This window comes from Gallus gallus, chromosome 2, assembly GCF_016699485.2.
Source record: "Gallus gallus isolate bGalGal1 chromosome 2, bGalGal1.mat.broiler.GRCg7b, whole genome shotgun sequence".
In the NCBI taxonomy this organism is placed as follows: domain Eukaryota; kingdom Metazoa; phylum Chordata; class Aves; order Galliformes; family Phasianidae; genus Gallus; species Gallus gallus.
This window is the reverse complement of record NC_052533.1, coordinates 140349012-140370113: the sequence shown is the minus strand read 5'-3', so window position 1 is coordinate 140370113 and position 21102 is coordinate 140349012. Positions and strand designations below refer to the sequence as shown.

The 21102-nt window shown below is 39.6% G+C and overlaps 1 protein-coding gene across 17 annotated transcripts; it reads left to right on the top strand.

The window, feature by feature from the left end:
- The first annotated feature begins 104 nt into the window (after positions 1–104).
- Positions 105–20889, top strand: OC90 (otoconin 90). 17 transcript variants are annotated; one of them, XM_040695401.1, is made up of 15 exons: positions 105–761; positions 1954–2047; positions 4982–5047; positions 5260–5319; positions 5564–5738; positions 8663–8775; positions 10079–10207; positions 11934–11975; positions 12777–12833; positions 14325–14429; positions 16797–16943; positions 17315–17416; positions 18397–18571; positions 19648–19754; positions 20223–20889. In XM_040695401.1, exons 2-15 carry the CDS (start codon positions 2002–2004, stop codon positions 20522–20524), a joined length of 1626 nt encoding a protein of 541 aa, XP_040551335.1. In that variant the 5' UTR covers positions 105–761; positions 1954–2001; the 3' UTR covers positions 20525–20889. The 17 variants fall into 17 exon arrangements, with proteins under 17 accessions (XP_040551335.1, XP_046788737.1, XP_040551334.1 ...); XM_046932781.1 differs by having other exon boundaries at positions 4979–5047; positions 14328–14378; XM_040695400.1 differs by having other exon boundaries at positions 4979–5047.
- The last annotated feature ends 213 nt before the right edge of the window (positions 20890–21102 follow it).

Genomic DNA, 21102 nt, shown 5'->3' with positions numbered 1-21102 from the left:
GAAGAAGGAAAGAAAGAAGGAAAGAAAGAAGGAAAGAAAGAAAGGAAAGGAAGGAAGGAAGGAAGGAAGGAAGGAAGGAAGGAAGGAAGGAAGGAAGGAAGAAAGAAAGAAAGAAAGAAAGAAAGAAAGAAAGAAAGAAAGAAAGAAAGAAAGAAAGAAAGAAAGAAAAAGAAAGGAGCACATTAGCAACTCTTAGGGAAGAAAAAAAATCTACATAATCAAACATTCAGTCCTACAAAGCCTGTGCATTGCTTTGACAGAAGTCTATACATTATGGTGGCATGTGAGTAAATCACCATCCACACTGACTGGGACCTGTTTTGACATCAGTTTCAACCTCAGCCTTCTGCTGACATTCAGGACGGATGGTCTGACCTTCACCAAAATCACAAATCTGAGACAAACAGCAATTCAGCTTCACTTATGGCATCTTTGAAAGGTGTGTGTGTCTGAACTTGGCAGAAAGCACACCTACCTGAGGAAGAAAAGCCTGCCCCAAAGATCATGGACTCACCCTTACCCTGGATTTCATTCAGCTTTGGATCGGAGCCACTGTGGATAGACAAGAGCAGACTTCTCAACCCTAAGGAATGCCAGTGTTCAGAGCTGTATAAATTTTCATTCATCTTTCATCACTGAACACCACCTCTTACTAAGCTATTAAAGCCATATTCACAAGCCCCAGAGATTTTGTGATTAATAACAGTGAAATGATTGTTATTTAATTACAGCCACAGAGTATCAGGGCAAGTTACTATACGGTGAGTGCACCTGCAGAAAAGACCTCTCAGTATAGATCCTTTACATGAGTGGAGCTATATTACTCTGCTGGCATTATGAATCTCAGGAACTTCATGGACGGATTAATTAATAAATGTTGAAGTGGGTTTGATAAGGGGACTGATCACATGGGTGAGGTATATACCCAGTGGGTATAAATCACTTAGTACTAACTTTGCTGAAATCCATTTGTTTTACATCCAACTGCTTTCAAATAATATCCCTCAAGGTAAGTTTTTTCTAGATGTACTCTATAATACAGGAATAAGGGAGAAAATGTAGGGAAAACTTATTCAGGATTGCAGAGTGCTAGACTGAAATACAGGTATGAAGATTCAGATAATAGAGTATAAATATTTATGGCTCTTATATTTATAACCTCATTTTTGATGAAATATTTCAAGATTTTTAAATGACCTTTCACTTGAGGAAGAAGACAATTAAAAGGTACATGTTTGAAAATTGATAAATAAATGCATATTTTTTTAGCTGTAAAAATATCTGTGCTTGACTTAGGAAATTGTTTTAAATTAGGATAAACTGCAATGGTAGTTCAAAATCTATCTTTCTTCCATCATTAACTGAATATTAGCGCAAAGCTTTGGCTTCAGAATAATTCCTTACACACATTTTTATAAGGTCAAATGCGTCCAAAATTTGAAGATTTCCAAGCAGGACAGTATTTGATTGGGAAAATATACGATGCTTTACATCAGTCTCGAGACCAATCAGAGTAAATGTGTGACTACAAAGTGATTTATATGATATGAAGTTAACCAAGACATAGGACTGTAGACTAGCTGGTTTCAGTAGAAGTAATTCCAGAATGTTAGATCATTTATAAGAACTGTTAGATCAAGTAAGTCATGAAAACTGCAAAATAAAAATACTTTCATTGCTAAATGGACTTACCTTGTCTATGGCAATTTGAGGAACCTGTTGACCTAAATCAGTACTGAAGTAAATATTTTTAATCAGGTTCATAGAGGGGTTTGATAAAGTGTGGAGCATTTATAAGACCGATCTTTGATGCAGTACATGCACTTACAAGAGAAAAAACTGTTGCATTAAGCAGATATACGGCCAGGCTACAAAAGAATGATTTTCTAACTTAATGGCCACCTACACTCAGATTAAAGAAATAACATTCTATCATTTTACTTAACTCACCAGGCACACCAGTCTGCTGATTTTTTCTTGTATTTGGATCAAATAAAAAAAATGATTGGAATTCTTTTGATGTCTATGTTCATGGTGCTGCACAGTGGTAAGTCAACATTTATTTTTTATGGTTATTTTGCATCTATGACTAAATACTGTTTTAAGTATATGCATTTGGAAATATAACATTTGGAAATGCACACTTACCCCTTCAAACATTGTTGTTCAGCGCTCAAATGCACTGAAATAATTAACTATGGAGCAGTTATAAAGCATTTTTTTTTCCTCAGGACATGTAGTGAAGGAAGAAACATTTAGTGGGGCTAAAAAATAGGAACAAAAAAATGCATCTTATCTTCTGCTTGCATTTGGTCATCATCTGAGCCTTTTAGATTTCAAAAAATTACAAAAATATAAATTATACTCATGAAAGAAATGTATTATATAAATTCTCCAAACCGTTAAGTGGGTCCTTGCTTTAAGTTAAAGTTTTCTTTGAATTTTTACTTAGAATATTTTCTTTTTTTTTTTTCTGCATGTAACTATTTACACTTAGTTGTCCTATGATAAATGAGCTTTCAACAATCCAGTGACAGGGACAGGCAACATTTCAAATTTCTACAGTCCCTACACTGTGTGTGGAAGTCATAATGAGTAACGATGTGCCATTGAAGGGGAGTATTTTTAGAGCATTCCTGGTTGTTCCATGAGGTTATTTCTGAAGTGAAAAGAAAGTTGAACACCTTGGTATACACAAAATTCTGCACTGACCTCTCCATACCATTTCATTTTTTATAAAGTATCACGTGCACTGCAAGTCAGTAAATAAACTAGTCTAATACAAGAGTCACAGGGAAGTTATATTAATGAAACTGAGCATTAAATCTCCTAGCATATGGGCAGAAATTAGTAAGGATATCAGCATTTTCCCACTTCACTGATAAGGAATGCCAAAGCAGCGATATATATTGATAATAACCAGTATACTCAGAAATATCTGTGCACTCAGAGATTTTTCTGACATAGCAAAGACATTTTCTCCCAAGGCCTTTTGGCTATGCCACATTTTTTAGATTGTTTTCCTCCATCTGAGCACAGTCAAAGCATAAAGATTTGAAATGCTGCCTTAGGTCAGTTGGGGCTTTGCGAAGGATTATCGATTTAGACTTATGTGGAATCCACTTTGCTCATCTCTACATTGAGATTGAAACAAATGTCAGTGCATGAAAAACTGTAGACACGAGGAGCTAATGGGATTTCCCTTGTAGAAATCAAATAGGTTGGATTTGCTATGACGTTTCCTAACACAATCAATGTTTGTGCTCCCCAGATATTATAATGACTGCGTTCATGCCCTGTATAATGTCATTGTAATTAGACAAGACTGCAAAAACAATCAGAGGCACAGTGATTTTTTTTGGGGGGGGGGATTTGTTGAGATAACACTTCTCAAAAGCATTCTCAGCATAGCAACACAGACACAGCCCTTGCATCTAAATGATGAAAAAATTCTGTGGGTAAGGCATACAGTTGGAAATCCCAAGGGCTGATGTACCACATAAGTCTCCTCAGGACGCATGCCAAGCCATTTAGCACGTTGTAGAGAAAGGTGAGAAAAGCTGACTCTCTCAGGATGTTCTACAATTTAAAAGATTGATTTGTGTAGCACAGTCTTTCACTGACCAGGTAGGGAATGAGGCAGGAACATTAGCCCCAGAAGGCATGATAGAAAAAGAATAAGAGAATGATTGATTCAGAAAGTATTTTCTTACTGTCCTTACATCAGAATTTAAATAAATTAAACAATCTTATTAGAAAATATCGATTCACTGATGTTGACTCTCTGACAATTAGAAATACCATTTTTAGCAATAAAAGGATTGGAAAAACTAAATGCTTTCCAAACAGTTGACCCTGTGGTAGAGATGTTTCTCAAGGGGAGCTTCAGATATCTGTGTGTAATTGGGTGCGTGCAAATTAATTTTGCTGACAATTACATGCAAATGAGGGGTACTAGAAGAATCACATCTCCAATCATCTGTGTAACATGACTTTATAAACTTTCTTCTCTGTTTCATTCAAGTTGATAGAATTTTCATGCTTTCCAAAACATTGCTGAAAGGGCTATCTATAAATAGACATCAACAGACACTCTGTTTGAGGCATGGAAGTGTGCAGCGTTTTAAAAGCTAGCTCTACACACACTCAACAGAACATGGCTTCAGGATAGGAAGTTTGTCATTGTAGGGGAAACACAGGTTTTAAGTCAAAAAATAAGGGGAAGCTTTTCGTTAGTAAGCATGACTTAATGCACGTATAAATATACAGTATTAAATGCTATTGATTTGCTCAGCATGTTATTCTTGAGTTTGAATTCCTTGTGGCTGTCAAGCTTTCAATAGACTTGTTCCAGTTCTGTGATGCCAGGAGGCCTTTTCTGTTCTGAGGAAAGCAGTCTCTTCCTCTCTGTCTCTTCCATATTGTTGGAATGAGGGACATTTTTTGCTGGTTTTCTCTTCATCTGAAAGATTTTAATTAGGGCAAAGACATTCAGGGAGACCATAACAGTAAGGGGAAGTACCTTTTCCTACCTCCTACCTCCTTCAATCCCATACTTACATTCTGCCACCAAACTTGATAAATATATTGCTGGATAAATATATTGCTGGCATAGTGACTATGTCCAAGGATACTTCATTCATTCCAAAATAGTTGTGATAAACTCCCAAATCCTGAGAAGGTCCTCTAATATAATCTTAGAAAAATCTTCTCAAATTCTTTGCTAAGCATCACATTAAATCTTACATCCTCACCAGCAGTTAAACTGGTTATTAAGTTGAAGTCAATGAGGCTTATCAGAATATTTCTGGATGTGAATTTCTGGGTGTGGATGGAACTAAGTGTTTCACTGCTTTGCTAAATCAGCTTGCTGATATACGCTATTCAATATGCATGCATTGTATGCATCTTAATGAAGTATATGTTATTTTGTTCTCAATTTTAAAATCTCTTTTCTTCTCAAATCTGTTTGCTGAAGTAGGTGGCCAAGAATTGGAGCCACCAGCATTTCTGCCAGAGCTTCTTAACACACCTGAAAGAATCTTGAGTAAGAATGATTTAAGCTTTACTTTCTATGGTATAGCGTTGCAGTGTTGAATAACTCATACTCCAAAACATTGCAGGGAAGCATGCAGTTAGTAACTATCATGAAATTCTCATCTCCACGGGTTTTGACAACAGAAGCAAGACAAGCAACAGTCTGGGAGCCATACTTGTCACCCATTTTTAAAAAAAAATATTTTTGCTTTGTTCATCTAGACAATGCCACATTCTTCAACGGAGTCTTTCAGAATGTGGAAAGTGTTGCATTATTTTTTGGTAAGTATGTGCTTCACTTGTACTTCAGCTGTGGAATGTGCTTTTATATATACTGAAATGGAACAGGAATTGTTGAGACTGCAGGTTGCTCAAAGACTGCTAGAATCCTAAATACTGCTTACTGCTGAGCACTGCTCAGTGCCCCCATGTTACTGTACTGCCTGGTTTAGGCTTTGCTTTCACACTGACATCACCCACGTGTGACCCATGCTTGGCTAACCTTTGCTCACTGTTCTCTTTGCAGACTGTCTGGGTTCTCACTTCACCTGGCTACAGTCCATCTTCACAAACTTCCCTGCCTTGCTCAACTTTGTGAACAAAATGAAGTGTGTCAGTGGCTTTTGTCCCAGAGATTTTGAAGACTATGGCTGCTCTTGTCGGTTTGAAATGGAAGGGCTCCCTGTGGATGAAGCCGATGAGTAAGTCTTTTCCATGAGATTATCCGTGACATGGTTTAGTGGGCATGGTGGTGATGAGCTGATGGTTGGACGAGATGATTTTAGCAATCTTCTCCAACATTTATGATTCTATTCTATGATCTCCTGTCTGACCCAGCTGGCTGGCAGTGCCTTAATGCTCTGATGACCTGAAGCATAACACTTGCCTATATGATTTAAGGGCAATTCTACAACTACAGAAGATTTATTTAGAGGGCAAGTCCCTCATCACTCAGCTCTGTCTAATCATCACTCACTTGCAACGCAAATGTCTGACATGACCTATAAAAAACATCTCCATCTATAGTTTGTTGTCCTTGCACTGTGTTGAGCTAATGAGCATAGTCTTTTTGTTGGGCTGCCACAGGAGTTAATCCATCCACTTTCCAGTATATGATGCCTAGGAAAATAGAGATCTAACTCTACTGCTGGAAAAGTTTTCTGGATAAACATGATGACATTCTGAAATGAGACCTCTAGGCAGTTGAATGCATTGATACCCAATGAGCTGAGCATCTGGGCTTTTGTTTCACTCATCCTCATTTTAATGCAGGGCAGTGCAAACACAGAAATAGCACAGAGGTGTTGGCAGTCCCATAGAGAGGTTTCCCTAGGAGAATGGCAACACCACCGGAGTTTGCAGTAAATGTTGACTAATGATTGCTTTGCCACTGACACAGATATGCTCTTCATTCAAGAGATCATCCCAGAACGAGGCATCTTTCTGAGAGATGGTTCCCACAGTGTTGCATTTTTTTCCCCACTAATTTCCATTCTTAGAAACCAGTTTTGCAAATCTTGGATTTGACACTGCATCTGCCGTTCTATAAAAAGTGATGAACACATATACATGATATGTACATTAAGAGTCTGTTCTGCCTTCTTGATCCACGGGGAAAGAGAAACACATTTAGTGCACAATCCATGCCTTACAATGCCCTGACTGCAAAGGAGGCATTATTTTCTGATCAAGTTGCCTTAAGAGTTGAGTGACAATGATGCTCTAATAAAAAAAGGAACTTTATATCACTTGTATCAGATTAATTTTCCAAGTGGAGGAGTTTCCAGGTTGCAGGAGCTTGCAGTGAAATAAACTGCAGGCATTATTGAGGTGGGACTTGACACCTTTCATCAGTCAGACATTTAAAACTGTTTTCTGATAGAGCTACGAACTTTAGTCTCACCTCTGGAAGAAGCATTGGTGGCACTGAGAAACCATCGAGGCCTGTCTCTTGGTGGCTGTTTGCTCCCACCTTTGTTTGGTATCCTTATGCAGTCACCTCAACCAAGTTACAACAGGGAGCAAGACCACAAACAGACACTGAAGTCCAAGAAATTGGGCTTTGAGATATCAGAATATGAATTTCTTGGATTATTATTTTTTTATGTTTCCCAGGAAATCAAATGCATGAAGAAAATATAAAATGAAAGCCACCTTTGCCTCTATCTAAAAAGAAGAAGGCCCAGCCATCAGTTGCCCACCTTACATAACATCTATCCACTGTTAAACACTGCCTGTGGGGATGATGGTATTTATGAGCTCTTATCTGCTGCTGGCAGCATGAGCAAACCTCATCGCTGATGTCTTTCATTGAATCAGAATTTCGATCATCGTTAGGCCTTGGACTGCTTCCTTAATTGCTAGAAAAATTAAATATTTTAGCAATTAACAATTAATGTATTATGTGATTAAATATTAAATATTTGCTAAATTTAGGAAGTGAGAAAGTGACTGCAGAGCCTAGGAGTGAGCCTGCAGTGCATATGCAGGACTGTGGCTGATGTATAAAACATATTTATTACATCCTTAACAAAAAATCCTCCAGCCAGCTCCTCACATCATGAGTCACAAGTTAACCCCTTCTGGCAGCACACTGTTTGTTGGATGCTAATATTATATTTGCATTTGATACGGACAAGACCACTATCAATACAATAACAGACCCATGCTGTGAGTGCATTTCACTGACATGACAATGTTTCAGTCTAACAGCAGAGTTTTGCTTAATTTATGTAACAGTTTTACACGGTGTAAGTGGTGTCTGAATGTCCTACCGGTGTCTCATTTACATCTGCCAATGCACACAGATGCTGCTACAATACAGGAACAGACAACTTGCTCAAAAGAAGAGAGGACTGATGAATATGTTATTTCATTTGAATTTTCATTGCTGCTGACATATGAAGTGGCCATGCAGATGTTTGGGGTTTGCATGACAACAGAACAATGCAAGGTTTCTAACTGCTTGAGTAGTGGTACAAGAAAACTGCTTTACTCAGGTTTGAGAAACGTTATGTCCCCCTTCCATGACTAAACGGTTTATTTTAATTCTGATTGTTGCATTGAGGAGAAAGAACAAGTATCATTTTCTATGATTCTCTGATTCTATGGTAACACCACATATATTTATAGTCCCAATGAGACACAGTGGACGCAGTGGTTCACAAGATACTGCACAAACATTTACCCTACAAGAGTGCTGGGTGCAGCACAGATCAACACATTTGTATTGAGACAGTTTATACCAGGGCTGAATCCAAGAACTGATCTGTGGAGCTTTGTTTGGCAGTGATCTGTGGGTGATGTTCAGGCACTGGCAGTACATTTCTTATTGAAACTGCCTGTAAGGTCCTTGTCCCTCAGGTTCTGCAGCAAGGCTGGAATGCAAGCATCATCTCCCATGACCTGCTCCCACCACTGAGCTTTGCATCCAAGTGTAATTATTCTACCAGACTGATTCAGAGAAAAGCCATACTCAGCCTTTCTTTTGTCTGTGGACTACCCAAGGACCCTTTTTCTCCTTTGGCACCTTTTGCATTCTTGTATAGGAATGAGCATTGCAGTCTGATCTTGAATGGAAAGGAAGACATATTGTCTGAACTTTGTGCTATTTCATGCTTTTAAGATGCTGTTTTCAGCACCGCAAATGCTATGAGGAAGCGATGGAGATGGAGTGCACGTGGGACCCATCAAAAATTTCCACAGATGTCACCTGCTCTGCAGAAAACCTGAGCTGTGGTAAGATTAACTTGTCACAAAGACAGAATTCTGGAGTTCTCTGTGGCCTACCTTCCAAAAGTCATATGTAAGTTAAGGAGAAACCACCTCCACATGTGAATTCTCAAGGAATTAAGTATCCCACTCAAGGATGAATGGGAATGAGAATGCACGGAGATATGAAGGTCCAGCTTGGCAGGAGAATGGAAGTCCTGTAGCAAGAAACTTGTCAGGGCTCCTCTAACAGGCAGCCTCCTGATGAGGTTTCCAGACTTCTGTGACTTTGCAGGACCACTGAGTATTGCTTGACTTATCTCCATGTACTGGGAATGGAGATGATGCTGGGGAATTACTTGAAAAGTAATGTACTTTCTGAAGCTTCAAGGCTAGATTTTCATGTAATTTGAGGGATTAAATTCTGTGTTTGCAGGGTCCCATGCATTCAAATAGAACTGTAACACTAGCGGGTAGAGACCTGGCTGTTGTAATAGGAGCCTGGCGAGTGTGGAGTGCCCCCAGTCAATTTTAATACCACTTTTCACCCTGTGTTGGCTCCCAGGAAATACTGTGTTCAAGAACATGACTTGGGGTTGCCAGTAAAGAAGAGCAGCATTCCCAAACCAAGAACTTCATTGTTTGTTTTAGTACAGAACTGACCCAATATACACTTCTTGTTTCAAATGGAAACCATTTTTGCTTTCTGGGTCAGTCTATAAAGATTCAAGCACATCTGAACATGAATAATGCTTTATTAGCTCTCTCCATACTTAATCAGAAAATGTCTTGTTCAAACTGAAATAAGAGAGGAAAACAAAATGAATAGATACAGAATGTTGAAAACGGAAAAACTGTATAAGAGCTCTGACAGAACAATATTTTTGAAAGCTCTGAAAGGTAAAAGGATTTGAAGAAGTGGGAAAACAGTATTTTTGTAGAGAAACTCATTGCCTTTATCAAGTGCAAAACACATCCCTTGTGAAAAACTTGGCCTGTGGACTGTGACTTCCTGGGGATAGGTGGAATATTTTACACTCAATATCAGATGGGTTAAGATTTCCATGCAAAAATCAGATGCAGCAAAGCCCTGCTCTGAGCTCCTCACTGCTCTGTAGAAAGAACCAGGCTCCAGCAGCCCATTACCAGCTATGTCAGATTACAAACTCTGTGGGACTACAAAACTGGAATGTATTTAACCTGAGGAATCATGGTATAAGTAGGCATGCGCTAATGAATACAGACATAAACCTTACAGGGAGGAAAAGCGATCCAGGGAAAAAAAAGATATTTCAATAGCACCTTGTTTGGATTTTTGTTTAATTTGCAGAAAATGGGGATCCCTGTGAACAGTTCCTCTGCACCTGTGACAAAGATGCCATTGAGTGTTTTGGGAACGCTCATATTAACTCTTCCCTGAATGGCCTGGATGTCTCCTCCTGTCCATCTCTGGTTACAGGTAACAATCCGAATCTGACCAACTGCCCCTCCTGTCGGGTTTTCTTTTGGCATCCAGTCTGACCCAAGGTGAATGGAGCAGTAGCTGAGTGATTTCCTGCACTAAATCTGGCAGTCTGTCCTATTCGCCACTTACTCAGACTCAAATGAAAACCAAGAGAGAAGAAGGCAGGCTAATTGCTGTCCTGGAGCAAGGCCAGGAGGGGTTACCAAGCTGGTGAGGAGCTGGAGCACCTGCTGAAAGAGGGGAGGGATCACAGTGTCATATTGTTCTCTTCTTTGTGGGGTTGTGCAGAGATGAAGGAGCCAGACTCCCCTTGGAGGGGCATGGGGTCAGGAGAAGAGGCAAGAGATGCAGCTGCAACAGGAAAAGTCCAGTTAGACGTGGGGATTTATTTGTTTTGTTTTTTTTTCAGGAGGCACCTGCCAAGCTGAGTGACTGGGTGCTGCTTAGGGTGATTAGCGACCTACTGAGGTCACTCGCAGTGTGCTCTGGTGGCCAAGAAGGCCAACGGTGTCTTGGGGTGCATTAAGAAGAGCATGGCCAGCAGGTTGAGAGAAGTGATCCTCCCCCTCTGCCCTGATGAGGCCACATCTGGTGTGCTGTGTCCATTCCTGAGCTCCTCAGTTTAAAACAGGCAGGGAACAGAGGAGGGCCACGGAGATGATAAGGGGCCTGGAGCATTTGTCTTATGAGTGTAGCTGAGAGACCTGGGTCTGTTCATCCTGGAGAAGAGGAGGCTCAGAGGGAATCTTATCGACACTCATATATATCTAAAAGATAGGTGTCAAATGGATGAGACCAGGCTCTTTTCAGTGGTGCCCAGTGACAGGACAAGGGGCAATGGGCACGAAGCACTGGCACAGGCTGCTCAGAGAGTGATGGAATCTCCTCTGGAGATATTCAGAACCCTCCTGGACACTTTCCTTGTGCAGCGTGCCCTAGGGAACCTGTTGTAGCAAGGGGTTGGACTGCTTTTTTCAGAGGTCTCTTCCAGCCCCTACAATTCTCTCTGTTTCTACGACTCAAGCTCCAAAGCTGGGTCAGATGTGAAAAAACACTGCTAGTTTTTCTGATCCCTTCACTTATATTGGCACACCTCAGTGCTAAGAACAGATACATGAATTTAGGGCTCTGCATGTGTATATCCCTTCATAAAGAGGCCAAAGGAGAAGAAAATGCCTCAGCAAAATTTGTGTCAGTGCCAGCAAAATGTTTTGTGTAAGCCAGTAATCTTTCACTGGGGTCAGGTGGCTCTAATACAGAGTACAGCATCTTCAACGCATTACAAATAATAGTGAAATTGTTATGTGCTAACAGGAAAATCATGCTGCTTTTACCCCAGCTGATAGAGAGAGACTCCACCTTAGCTCACTGAATACCTCCACCAAATTAGGCTCCTGGTAATATTTATTACAGGAAAATTTAAATCCTTTGAATGAATCATTTTTACTTGGTGCTTGCTCATGTAATTACCTTTCTGTGTAGCTGTTCTGTCCAATTCAGGCTTTGGAAAAAAAGCAACAAACATAACAAGGATATCAGATAAATTTCTGGGAAAAGTAATTTGGCGGATTCTTTATTACAGAGAAAATTCAAATATTTTCCTAAACCTTTGCCTTAATAGGAATAAATGCAATCAACTCCTGATTTGTTGTACTATCAAGTTTAAATGTTGACTTCAGTCTACAGACTCCACTGTGTAAGAGAGCTTTCTCCTTTTCAGAAACAACCAGCAAGAGAGAGCTGACAACACGCCACACAGGGGGTACGTCCTTACCTCTGTGACTTATTGATTGAAGTATACTAAATCAAGAAGAATATCTGCATTGAGGAAAATAGCATAAGATAGCATAAGAATTTTGGAATATATTAATTCCTTTTTTTTTTTTTTTCTTTTTTTAAAAGCAAAGGCAATTTTTAGCAAGACATCAAAATATGAAAGGAAGAAAGGAAGAGAAAGAACTCATAAACCAAAGCACTGCTTTTGTGACCAGCCATTACTGAGATCAGGATAATTTCAGCCAAATGACTCATTTTTCAAAGAAGGAATTCAAAAGAGAACCTGAATCTCATTTAGAAATAATGCAAGAAGAAAAACACTGACAGCATTTAAAAAATATTTTCAGATGAGTCCTTTGCTATTTGCTCTCTGCATGGACATTTTGGGCTCTGCTTCAGCAAAGCACCTAGGCTGAAACATTTGAGTTTTACTTCTAAACATTAATTCTTATCCTTAAGGGATACTTACAGAATGCTTATTGTTGATCAGTTTTCTAGTTTAGATTGAAACAGTGATAGAGACTGAGGGCTTTTTATTAATTACACTGTACATTGCTGACTATAATTAACTACCTATAATTAACTAATTAATAGTTAACTACCTATAATTAGGTTAATATTTACTACATTTTATTATATTTGTATATAAACACAATGAAAAGTATAGTAGTGATGATATTTGGAGATGTGTTTTGTTCTGCTGCTCTGACCACGTTACACCAAGCTCCTGTCTGTGAGCATCCTAAGCCATGACTCTCTTTGGAGAAAAATGCTTTTCTTTTTGCAGAGTTCTTTCATCGTGAGACCGAGAAAGCAGAGGCTGTGACAGCATCTGTGGAAGAAGGTTTGTAACTTACAGTGTAAGAAGTGCTGTTTTCAGATTCCCAGTTTCAGCTGGAAGAATAAAATACAGGAACAAGCTGTTTTCTTACAGCCCTTCTAAGATGGCTGCTATAAAAGTAGATATGTTTTGGTGATACAATTCAAGACCAGATGAGAATGTGCAGTTCTTCAGCTTGTGTGCTCCATGTGCTTAACCACTCTTTACTCAACATTTCCCAAGGGCTGAGACTGAGAACTTTAGAACAAAACCTGTTTTCACCAAAACAGACCTTTTGGGAAAGAGAAGTTGTGGCAGTGGGGTCTGGCAGAGACATACTGTGTGGGACCCCACCACCACACCCTCAGTCAGTTGAACATTTGCTGTTTTCGAAGAGATATTTAATTATTTGAGATGAAACTGTAGTTTTGTGCAGTATTTTCATACCTGTATTAATCTTTTACATCCCCCAAAACAATCACTTGTGCTCTCTGGACAGGCACAGTTTATTACAATGCTCAAAATATTGTCTGTGGATAAAAGCCAGTATATGAAATTTTAGAAAGATGGAGTTGCAACCCAGACAACGTTTAGGCAAATTGTGAAGGTGGTGGAGTTTTCCTCCCTGAAGAAGTTCAAGAAATGTGTAGATGTGGCACTGAGGGATGTAGTTTAGTGGGCATGGTGGTGATGGGTTGATGGTTGGACCAGATGATCCTAGTGGTCTTTTCCAACCGTAATCATTCCATGACTATGATTGCATGAAATATTTGGAGAACCACTTCAACTGAATTAGTTGTCTCCCCATTTAAACCCCAAGAGCTTCACCACTGGCTGCTGTGGGAACCATATTAAACCAAAACAAGACACTACTCAGAAATACATTTGACAGCAAAAAAATTCTTTCTTATATCACACCATCCTAGCAACACACAAAAAGATGCACAGATGAATTCTAGGATCATCTGATGGCTCTGTTAATCAATATGCTTCTGATAAATGAACACCAGTGCATGAACTAAAGCAATGAATTAGAGATTAAGGAAGGATTCGGTTGGTAGCTACCCATTCATTTTTCACTTTCAACACAGTCAAATACAATGTGTTTGCAAGGAATTTGTCATCTGTTCTGTGCACAATAGTGAGATTTTATACCTAGTTCTCTTCACTGTAGTCTGTCAAATGGATTCAATATGGAATTTTCTGCTTCAGTTCTATTTATATTGTTTCTTTATAGCACCTCATCTGAATGTAGTAATGAGGTTATTCTGTGAGCATCACTTTTTCTGTAACTATTAATGTGTATAGAAAATCAGGAAAATCTCCATACATGGGTCTTTCCTCCTCTGCTGAAGAAGCTGTTCTCTTGGCTTGGAGTCAAGGCATTGAGAGGACTTGGAGTTGATCTTGATGATCCTTATGGGTCCCTTCCAACTTGGGGTATTTTATAAGTCTGTGACTTCTCATAAGAATCTGTGCTACCAGCTTGTCTGAGTTTACGTTTTCTGTCTTCAGCAGTGATTTCCTCTGAGCCCAGTGAGATGGCCCTGGGGACTTCCAGTGCTGGAGGTAAGAACCCGGATATACTTTTGCTGGTGAATCAGGCCCTCCTGACTCCAGGTGATAGCAGGTTTTAGTTTATTAAGCTTTATTGCTGGGATTTCTAGGTAATACCTGTAGTTCTGCTGACCTGCACATCATTGAGCAAACCACTTTGTTTCTCCTAATTACCCTCTTTATAAAGCATGCCTAATAGTGATGTTTCGTTAAGCTTTATGATGCTCTCCATAAAAGCCACTTCAGACATGCATTGCAGAAATGCAGAAGGTACTTCACTACCACGGCGCTCTGCTTTCTGTCCAGCTGTCACAAGGGACCACTGAGGTATGTCTTGGTCTTCTCCTATTCCCTTAGTGAAAAGTCAGTGGTTCCAGGCTTTTCCTCGCCTTTCGCACAGCAATTCTTTATCAAAAACATCACAGTTAAGAATCTGTGCACAGTGAGGACTGGGCTGCAGGGGAGTTGAAGTTAGATAGGAGTAAAATCACAGATATTATTTGAGGATTATTTGCTATCCATTGCCTCCAGCCGCTCATTTTGCACACCTCGTGCAAGTATTTGAGAAAACCTCTTTCCATCAGGTTTTCTGATACCCTTAAATTACATTCATAGGATTTGCTGCCAGAAGGGTTCATTTTTATTTTACCTCCTCCTTTAATATACAGAATTTTATGGAACTCTTTCCCAGACTAAAAGTTATTTCACATTTTTGCCATTATCATTTCTATGAGAACATTTGCACCAGTAGCTACAGCTAAAAGTAGGTGGAGTACCATAGCAGACTTGAAATTACCTATGACTCCTTTATGTGAAAATGATCATTCAGGAAGAATTAACTGCGCAAAAAATGTCAAGTGACTCTGAATACGGAGAGAAGGAAGGAGCCATTTTTTGACTCAAATCACACTGTCTGGGTAACATCCATGTCTCCCACCTCAATACAGAAATAACTCATTGCTATAATAAGCTCTGCTCAGAAATCTTCTCCTCCACTAACTTGAATGTATCAGAAAATGTGTGTGTTCTGTTGGAGGTCCGCATGGCTGCTAGAAGATTATCTGTGATATCTGTTCTTAGCAAACTGCAGAATATTGCAAACTCCGGTTATATTATCTGCACCTGGCAGGAATCACTTTCATTTCAATACATCACTGCCAAACAAAGTGACATAAAATGTGCACCTTGCTGAGCTGTGAGACTAGCGTGCTGCTATTCATCCCTTCCTGCAGCCTTTCATGGTCTTCATTCTGTTCTTAGCAGTGCTTTCATTCTTTTTATCCATTCTCTTATACTAAGACAGGTTATTTCCAATGTATGCCAAAAAAAAAGAACTTCAGAGGGATGAACTTAATGAATTTGAGTGGAATCCAATTAATTAGTTCAGTCCAGCAATTTAAAAGGGTAGGCTTTCAAACATGGAAACTATGCACACAGTCCCTTTGAAAATGAAGCAGTTTATTTCTGAAATGCAATACCCTTTGCACTGATATTTAGAAAAAAAAAAAATGAAGCCATTTGAAAATACTGTTTTCATTTACAAGTTAGCTTATATGAAAAGAGAAAGGTAAAAAGAAAAAAAAAAAAGAAAGATAAGTGACATCCAAATTCATCAGACATTTTCAGCCAATGATGAAAAAAAAAAAAAAAGAGAAGAAGAAAAGAAAAAAAAAAATTAATTTCTAGGAGTCACCATCACCATCCCTGGATGTGTTTAAAACCCGTTTGGATGTGGCGCTCAGGGACATGATATAGCAGAGGTTGTTAGTTAGGGTAGTATGGTTAGATTGCGGTTGGACTTGATGATCTTTAAGGTCTTTTCCAACCTGAGCAATTCTATGATTCTAAAGAACTTCTTTAAAATGGTGCATCTATTCAGCTCAACTTATTTTCCCCTTGATATTTCCTTATGGCTGTAAAGAAGTAAATCGTGCAGTTACCCAGCTCTGCATCATTCAAGCAGTATCCCTAGTGTTGCTGCTATTTTTTGTACCCTTTCATAAACTGACACTGTTTTTTAGCAGTTTTCTCAGATGATGACACCTCATCTTATCCTTCTTATCCTTCCTCTCTCAGTATGGCCAACTAATCAGCACCCAGCCTTATTTTTAGTACCTGGCACAGCTTAGTACCTTGGTATGTGACATATAAATTTAAGAACAAACAAATGAAATGAGCAAAACACCACATTGGTTGTATATAACTAGTTCCTTTTTTTTTTTTTTTTTTTTTCTGAAAGACAAGAGATGTGAACAAATGACCAGAGCAGATGATCTTTGCTTTCCTAACCTTTATCTAGAATGACTTTTCTCTATGACCATCAATTCACAGCAGTTCTGCCCCCGGATATTACTCTGACCTACTATCTTAAATGAAAATCTTGATACCTATTGCTCCATATCTTCTTCTTTCTTCTTTCTGCTGATTCAGAGGACAGATTTACAGGAGCTGAGGTCCCAGCAGGAGAGATAACCACCTCTCCAGGCTCCTTCCAGGCAGATATTAACTCGGCGGAAGTCAGAATTATCCCCACTGAGTTTATTCCTGTGGGCACATCTGCAAGGACAAAAGAGAAAGGCAAGTACAGCCTGCACTAACTCCACTGTAATTTGTAGTGCTCCGTCTTGCTGTTCACAGCTGTTGGGCTTCAGTATTTCTCACCAACATGCAGAACAGCACCATTTCCTCCCTAAATCTGGTTAGATTGTGCAGGATGCTGTGTTCAATACCAGCTGTGGCAGTTCATTTTCAAATATTACTTGCCTAGGGAAGTTTAATTTACCGCTAATGAACATTCTTCCAATCATTAGTAAAGCAGATGTTGGAAAACTGCAAGAAGATTGGTTTTGGTTCGGAGTATGCCCTTTGGGACACATTACTGATAGAGTTTATCCTATGTTTGCAAGTCTAATGTTTAAAAGTCTGATCTGTGCGTATGTGATCTCCAGAGGCAATTCCTACAAGAGGTGGCCTGGGCACACCTTCCCCCAGAGCAGCTCTGGAAGAACTGTCACTGTCTGTTAGGGGACCCAATGGACCTGCAGGAAAAGGTAAAAAAATTTTTAATTTTCCAGTGATATGTAATTAGTGAAGTACTGGTACAGGTTGCCCAGAGAGGCAGTGGATATCCCCATCCCTGGATCCACTCAAGGTGAGGCTGGACAGGGCTCTGAGCAACCTGCTTTAGCTGTAGGTGTCCCTGTTCAGTGCAGGGGTGTTGGATTAGATGGCCTCTAAGGGTCTCTTCCAATTCAAACATTCTGTGATTTTATGATCTTATGAAAACTTCAGTTACTTCTATATTAAGAGTTAGGCTTGTATTACATGTAAATACAATAGTTATTCCAAACCAGTCAGATGTGCACATATGGACTGGTGAGCATCAGGAGACAGAGTCATCTGAAGAAACTTTCCAGTCTGAGGGAGTGACAGACAGGTCTCCAGAATCCGGAATCCTTCCCTTGAGGAAAGCAGAACTGTTACTGATTGGTCTGCCATGGCAGACAAGCTTTATTAGAACTATTGTGTGAGTACACCATGAATAAATCATGTACATGCCTTAGTCTGAGCACACCTTTACTGCTAGGTGGAAGATATATCAAATCAGACATTTGAAAGTTTGTAAAAAACTTCTTGTTGTTTCACACTTAATCATCACCCAGTGTGTAAGAACAAGAGGTTAGGGCTCTATTTGCTGAATTAGCCAAGAGAGAAGCTACCGACTTCTTATCTCAACCAGGTTTGAATATTCTTGAAAAAAAAAAATTTAAATATGAAGGATTACAAGGGGTTGCAAAGTACTGTCTGCAATACTATTTGACTTGCATTTTAGATCTTCATAGGGATTTCTCTCTTTACTTAGTATCTTCCCCACTTCTCTTGCTGTCTTCCTTAGTGCTATTATAAAAGTCATAGGTTAATGACTAGAGCAATGACTTAGAAATAATGAATGTCTTCAACTGTTGAGAATATGGTATGTTGAACAGTTTTTTTTTGTTGTTGTTGTTGTTTGTTTTTTTTTACTTTATAGTATGTGAACGATTAACCTTTCTGCAAGAGAGAGGAAATGGAAGAGAGAAGAGAGAGCTGCCCCAGCTGGGAGAAATGTTGTTCTGTTTAACTGAGAGATGTCCAGAGGAGTTTGAGTCTTATGGTTGCTACTGTGGCCAGGAAGGAAGAGGGCATCCTACTGATGCTCTGGACAGGTGTGGGCTCTTCTTTAAACTGCCATTAGTTGCAGGTATTAAGGAGTGACTATGGACCAGCCAAGATCAGTGTTTGCTTCTTGGTTGGACTTAATGATCTTAAGGGTCTTTTCCAACCTAAAGTATTTCATGATTCTCTGGTATCCGTAGTCAGACCATGCTTAATATATTCCAATTAATTATATAAAATGTGAAATACTCAAATGTCACTAAACATGGTCTGTTCTTGCATCAGTGTTTTGGAGAGGACTTTTAAAATAAGAAAGAAGCCAATAGAGTAGAAAACTGCATATCAAAAGAGATGAGGATAAGGGTTGCAGTGAATCTTGGCTAAGAGGTGGTTTGGGAGGTGGTTTATAAATAGAAGAGTACTAACTTTTGTGTCAGACTGTCATTCAGAAGGAGTCCATATGGAGTGCAGTGCACCTGATCTGGAGCCCAGAGACCTGCAACTGTGGGCCATCAGGGCACAGCTGGTAAAGAAGTGGCGGGGTGTGCTTACACAGAGTGAGGCAGGGAATATACCCAAACCAAGGAAATCTTCCCTGAAAGCATTTCATTTTCAAACAAAATCATTCCTTGAGTGGAAATCATTACAGCTGGAGCCATATCGAGTCTGAGCATGGCTCTGAGTGCACAGCACGCACAATTTTCCTGCACTTGTCCACAAGTAAGACTGCCCATGCATGATAAAAATAGACAACGTCGAGGCTAGTCAGTGCACTGGCTAACAGTGTGTGGTTTTCAGATTCTCAGCCAACAATATTTGAACATCTCAAGATACTGCTAAAGGAGGGTTTGTTCACAGATGCAGTGGCAGTTTTAAATCTTAAACAAACATAAAAAACTGCATCTCTAAACAGAAGATACCAAAGGAAATAGGAAGGGGACTGGGAAAGTAAATACAGGTGGGTTTTTTTGCTATTTTTATCTTTATGGGAAAGATTTTTCTGCAAAATAAAAATGATATTTTCAGTTGTGACAGATATTGAAAAAAAAAGGATAAAATAAATTGTGAATATTGTGTGATGTAGGAAAATGAAATACTTCTCAGTTACCCCAGCTGTTTATTTTAGGTGCTGCTTCTCTCATCACTGCTGTGTGGAACAAGTTAAGACACTTGGATGTCCAGCAGAAAGGAGTTCACGATCTGAAGTTGTATGCTTTGATCATATGCCAAAATGTAGGTTTGAGTCAGAGACATCACTCATCTTCTGATGACAGTGTATGAAATTATTACAGGCTGAATACCACCGTGCCTATAGTATGCTACAGAATGGTGGCAGCAAAATTGGGCTTACAAAATGTCATCAATGGCTACTCCAAAACTGGGTGAGATCAAGGTCCTAGCTGAGATCAAGGTTATTACATCACTGTGCTTGATGTGATCAGGTCAAGATAAGAATTGCATTCAGGAGACAAAGGACAGCTGTTGGTGTTTTTATTTGCATAAATCCACCTAATGCCAGCCACAGCTCCAGGCACTCAGTACCTTGGCATCAAGCATACTTAAGTGATTAAAGGTGAATTTGGAAGCTAAAATTCAAGGAAAAATTGACAATTTTAGTCAAGATCTCATCTACCACTGACAAATTAGGCATTGACTAGCTGTAACTGTTTTTAAATATTCATTTTAGAACTTCTCTTTAAGGTATTGGTTGGAGCCTGTGTGAGAAACTCCTATGTGCTTGTGACCAGACAGCAGCCCAGTGCATGGCTTCTGCTCTCTTCAATGAAAGCCTTAAGTTTCCACATGGTCAAGTGTGCCAAGAGGAGAAAGCCTCGTGTCGAGGTGGCCCTTACGAAAGGCCTTCAGTCGGCACAGAACCAGGGGCCCAAACCTCCAGCTCTGAGGAGAGCAGCGAGGAGGAAGGTTTCCTGAGGAGGAGAGCACGGAGAGAGACGCGCCGTCCTCCTGGAAAGCCCAGGAGTGGGCAGCACCGAGGCAGATAGTCAGTCATGGCCACTTGTGTGAGAAATGGCACCGGGAATTCCACTGCCAGCCTCGTGTACCTTACTCCTTTTTGTCACTGCAACTGCCTTCCCTTTCCCAGCAATAGACTAGATATTGAATGTTAAGATGCATAACTTCCTCCCGTAGAGAAGTTGTCACTGCAGACCACCTTAATTAGGCCAGCTATTAACTGAAATAACTGACAGCATTCTGCACAACTTCATTTGAATTCTGATCAAAATTCTGATTTTTGTTCTGATCAAAGATTGATTTTTGTTAGCCATGTAGTTGGTTCAGACCAGATCTTGCTGATGGCGACTGCGTATTTCAGCTTTTTCAATTAAACCAATCTGCATACTCCAAATCCTTTTGTGCATTCTTCCTTTACAGAGCATAGCAGGAAACATCCAGAAGAAAAGCCAAAGTAGTTATATAGAATAACGATGGGATATTTTTCTTCCCCTTTTTCCAACTTTCAACAAGAAGCTTTGCCTCAAGGTCTTTCTTGGCCAAATTCACCACTCAAAACATTATCAGACAACAGCAGTATAAAGGGATGCATGTATTTTTTTTACTT

Bases quoted from the DNA above. Each gene is read 5' to 3' on its own strand.
- OC90 (XM_040695400.1), top strand. From the start codon at position 2,002: ATGATTGGAATTCTTTTGATGTCTATGTTCATGGTGCTGCACAGTG. The intron at 5,320-5,563 runs GTAAGTATGTGC...TTCTCTTTGCAG, and splicing joins AAGTGTTGCATTATTTTTTG to ACTGTCTGGGTTCTCACTTC. The intron at 18,572-19,647 runs GTGTGGGCTCTT...TGTTTATTTTAG, and splicing joins CCTACTGATGCTCTGGACAG to GTGCTGCTTCTCTCATCACT.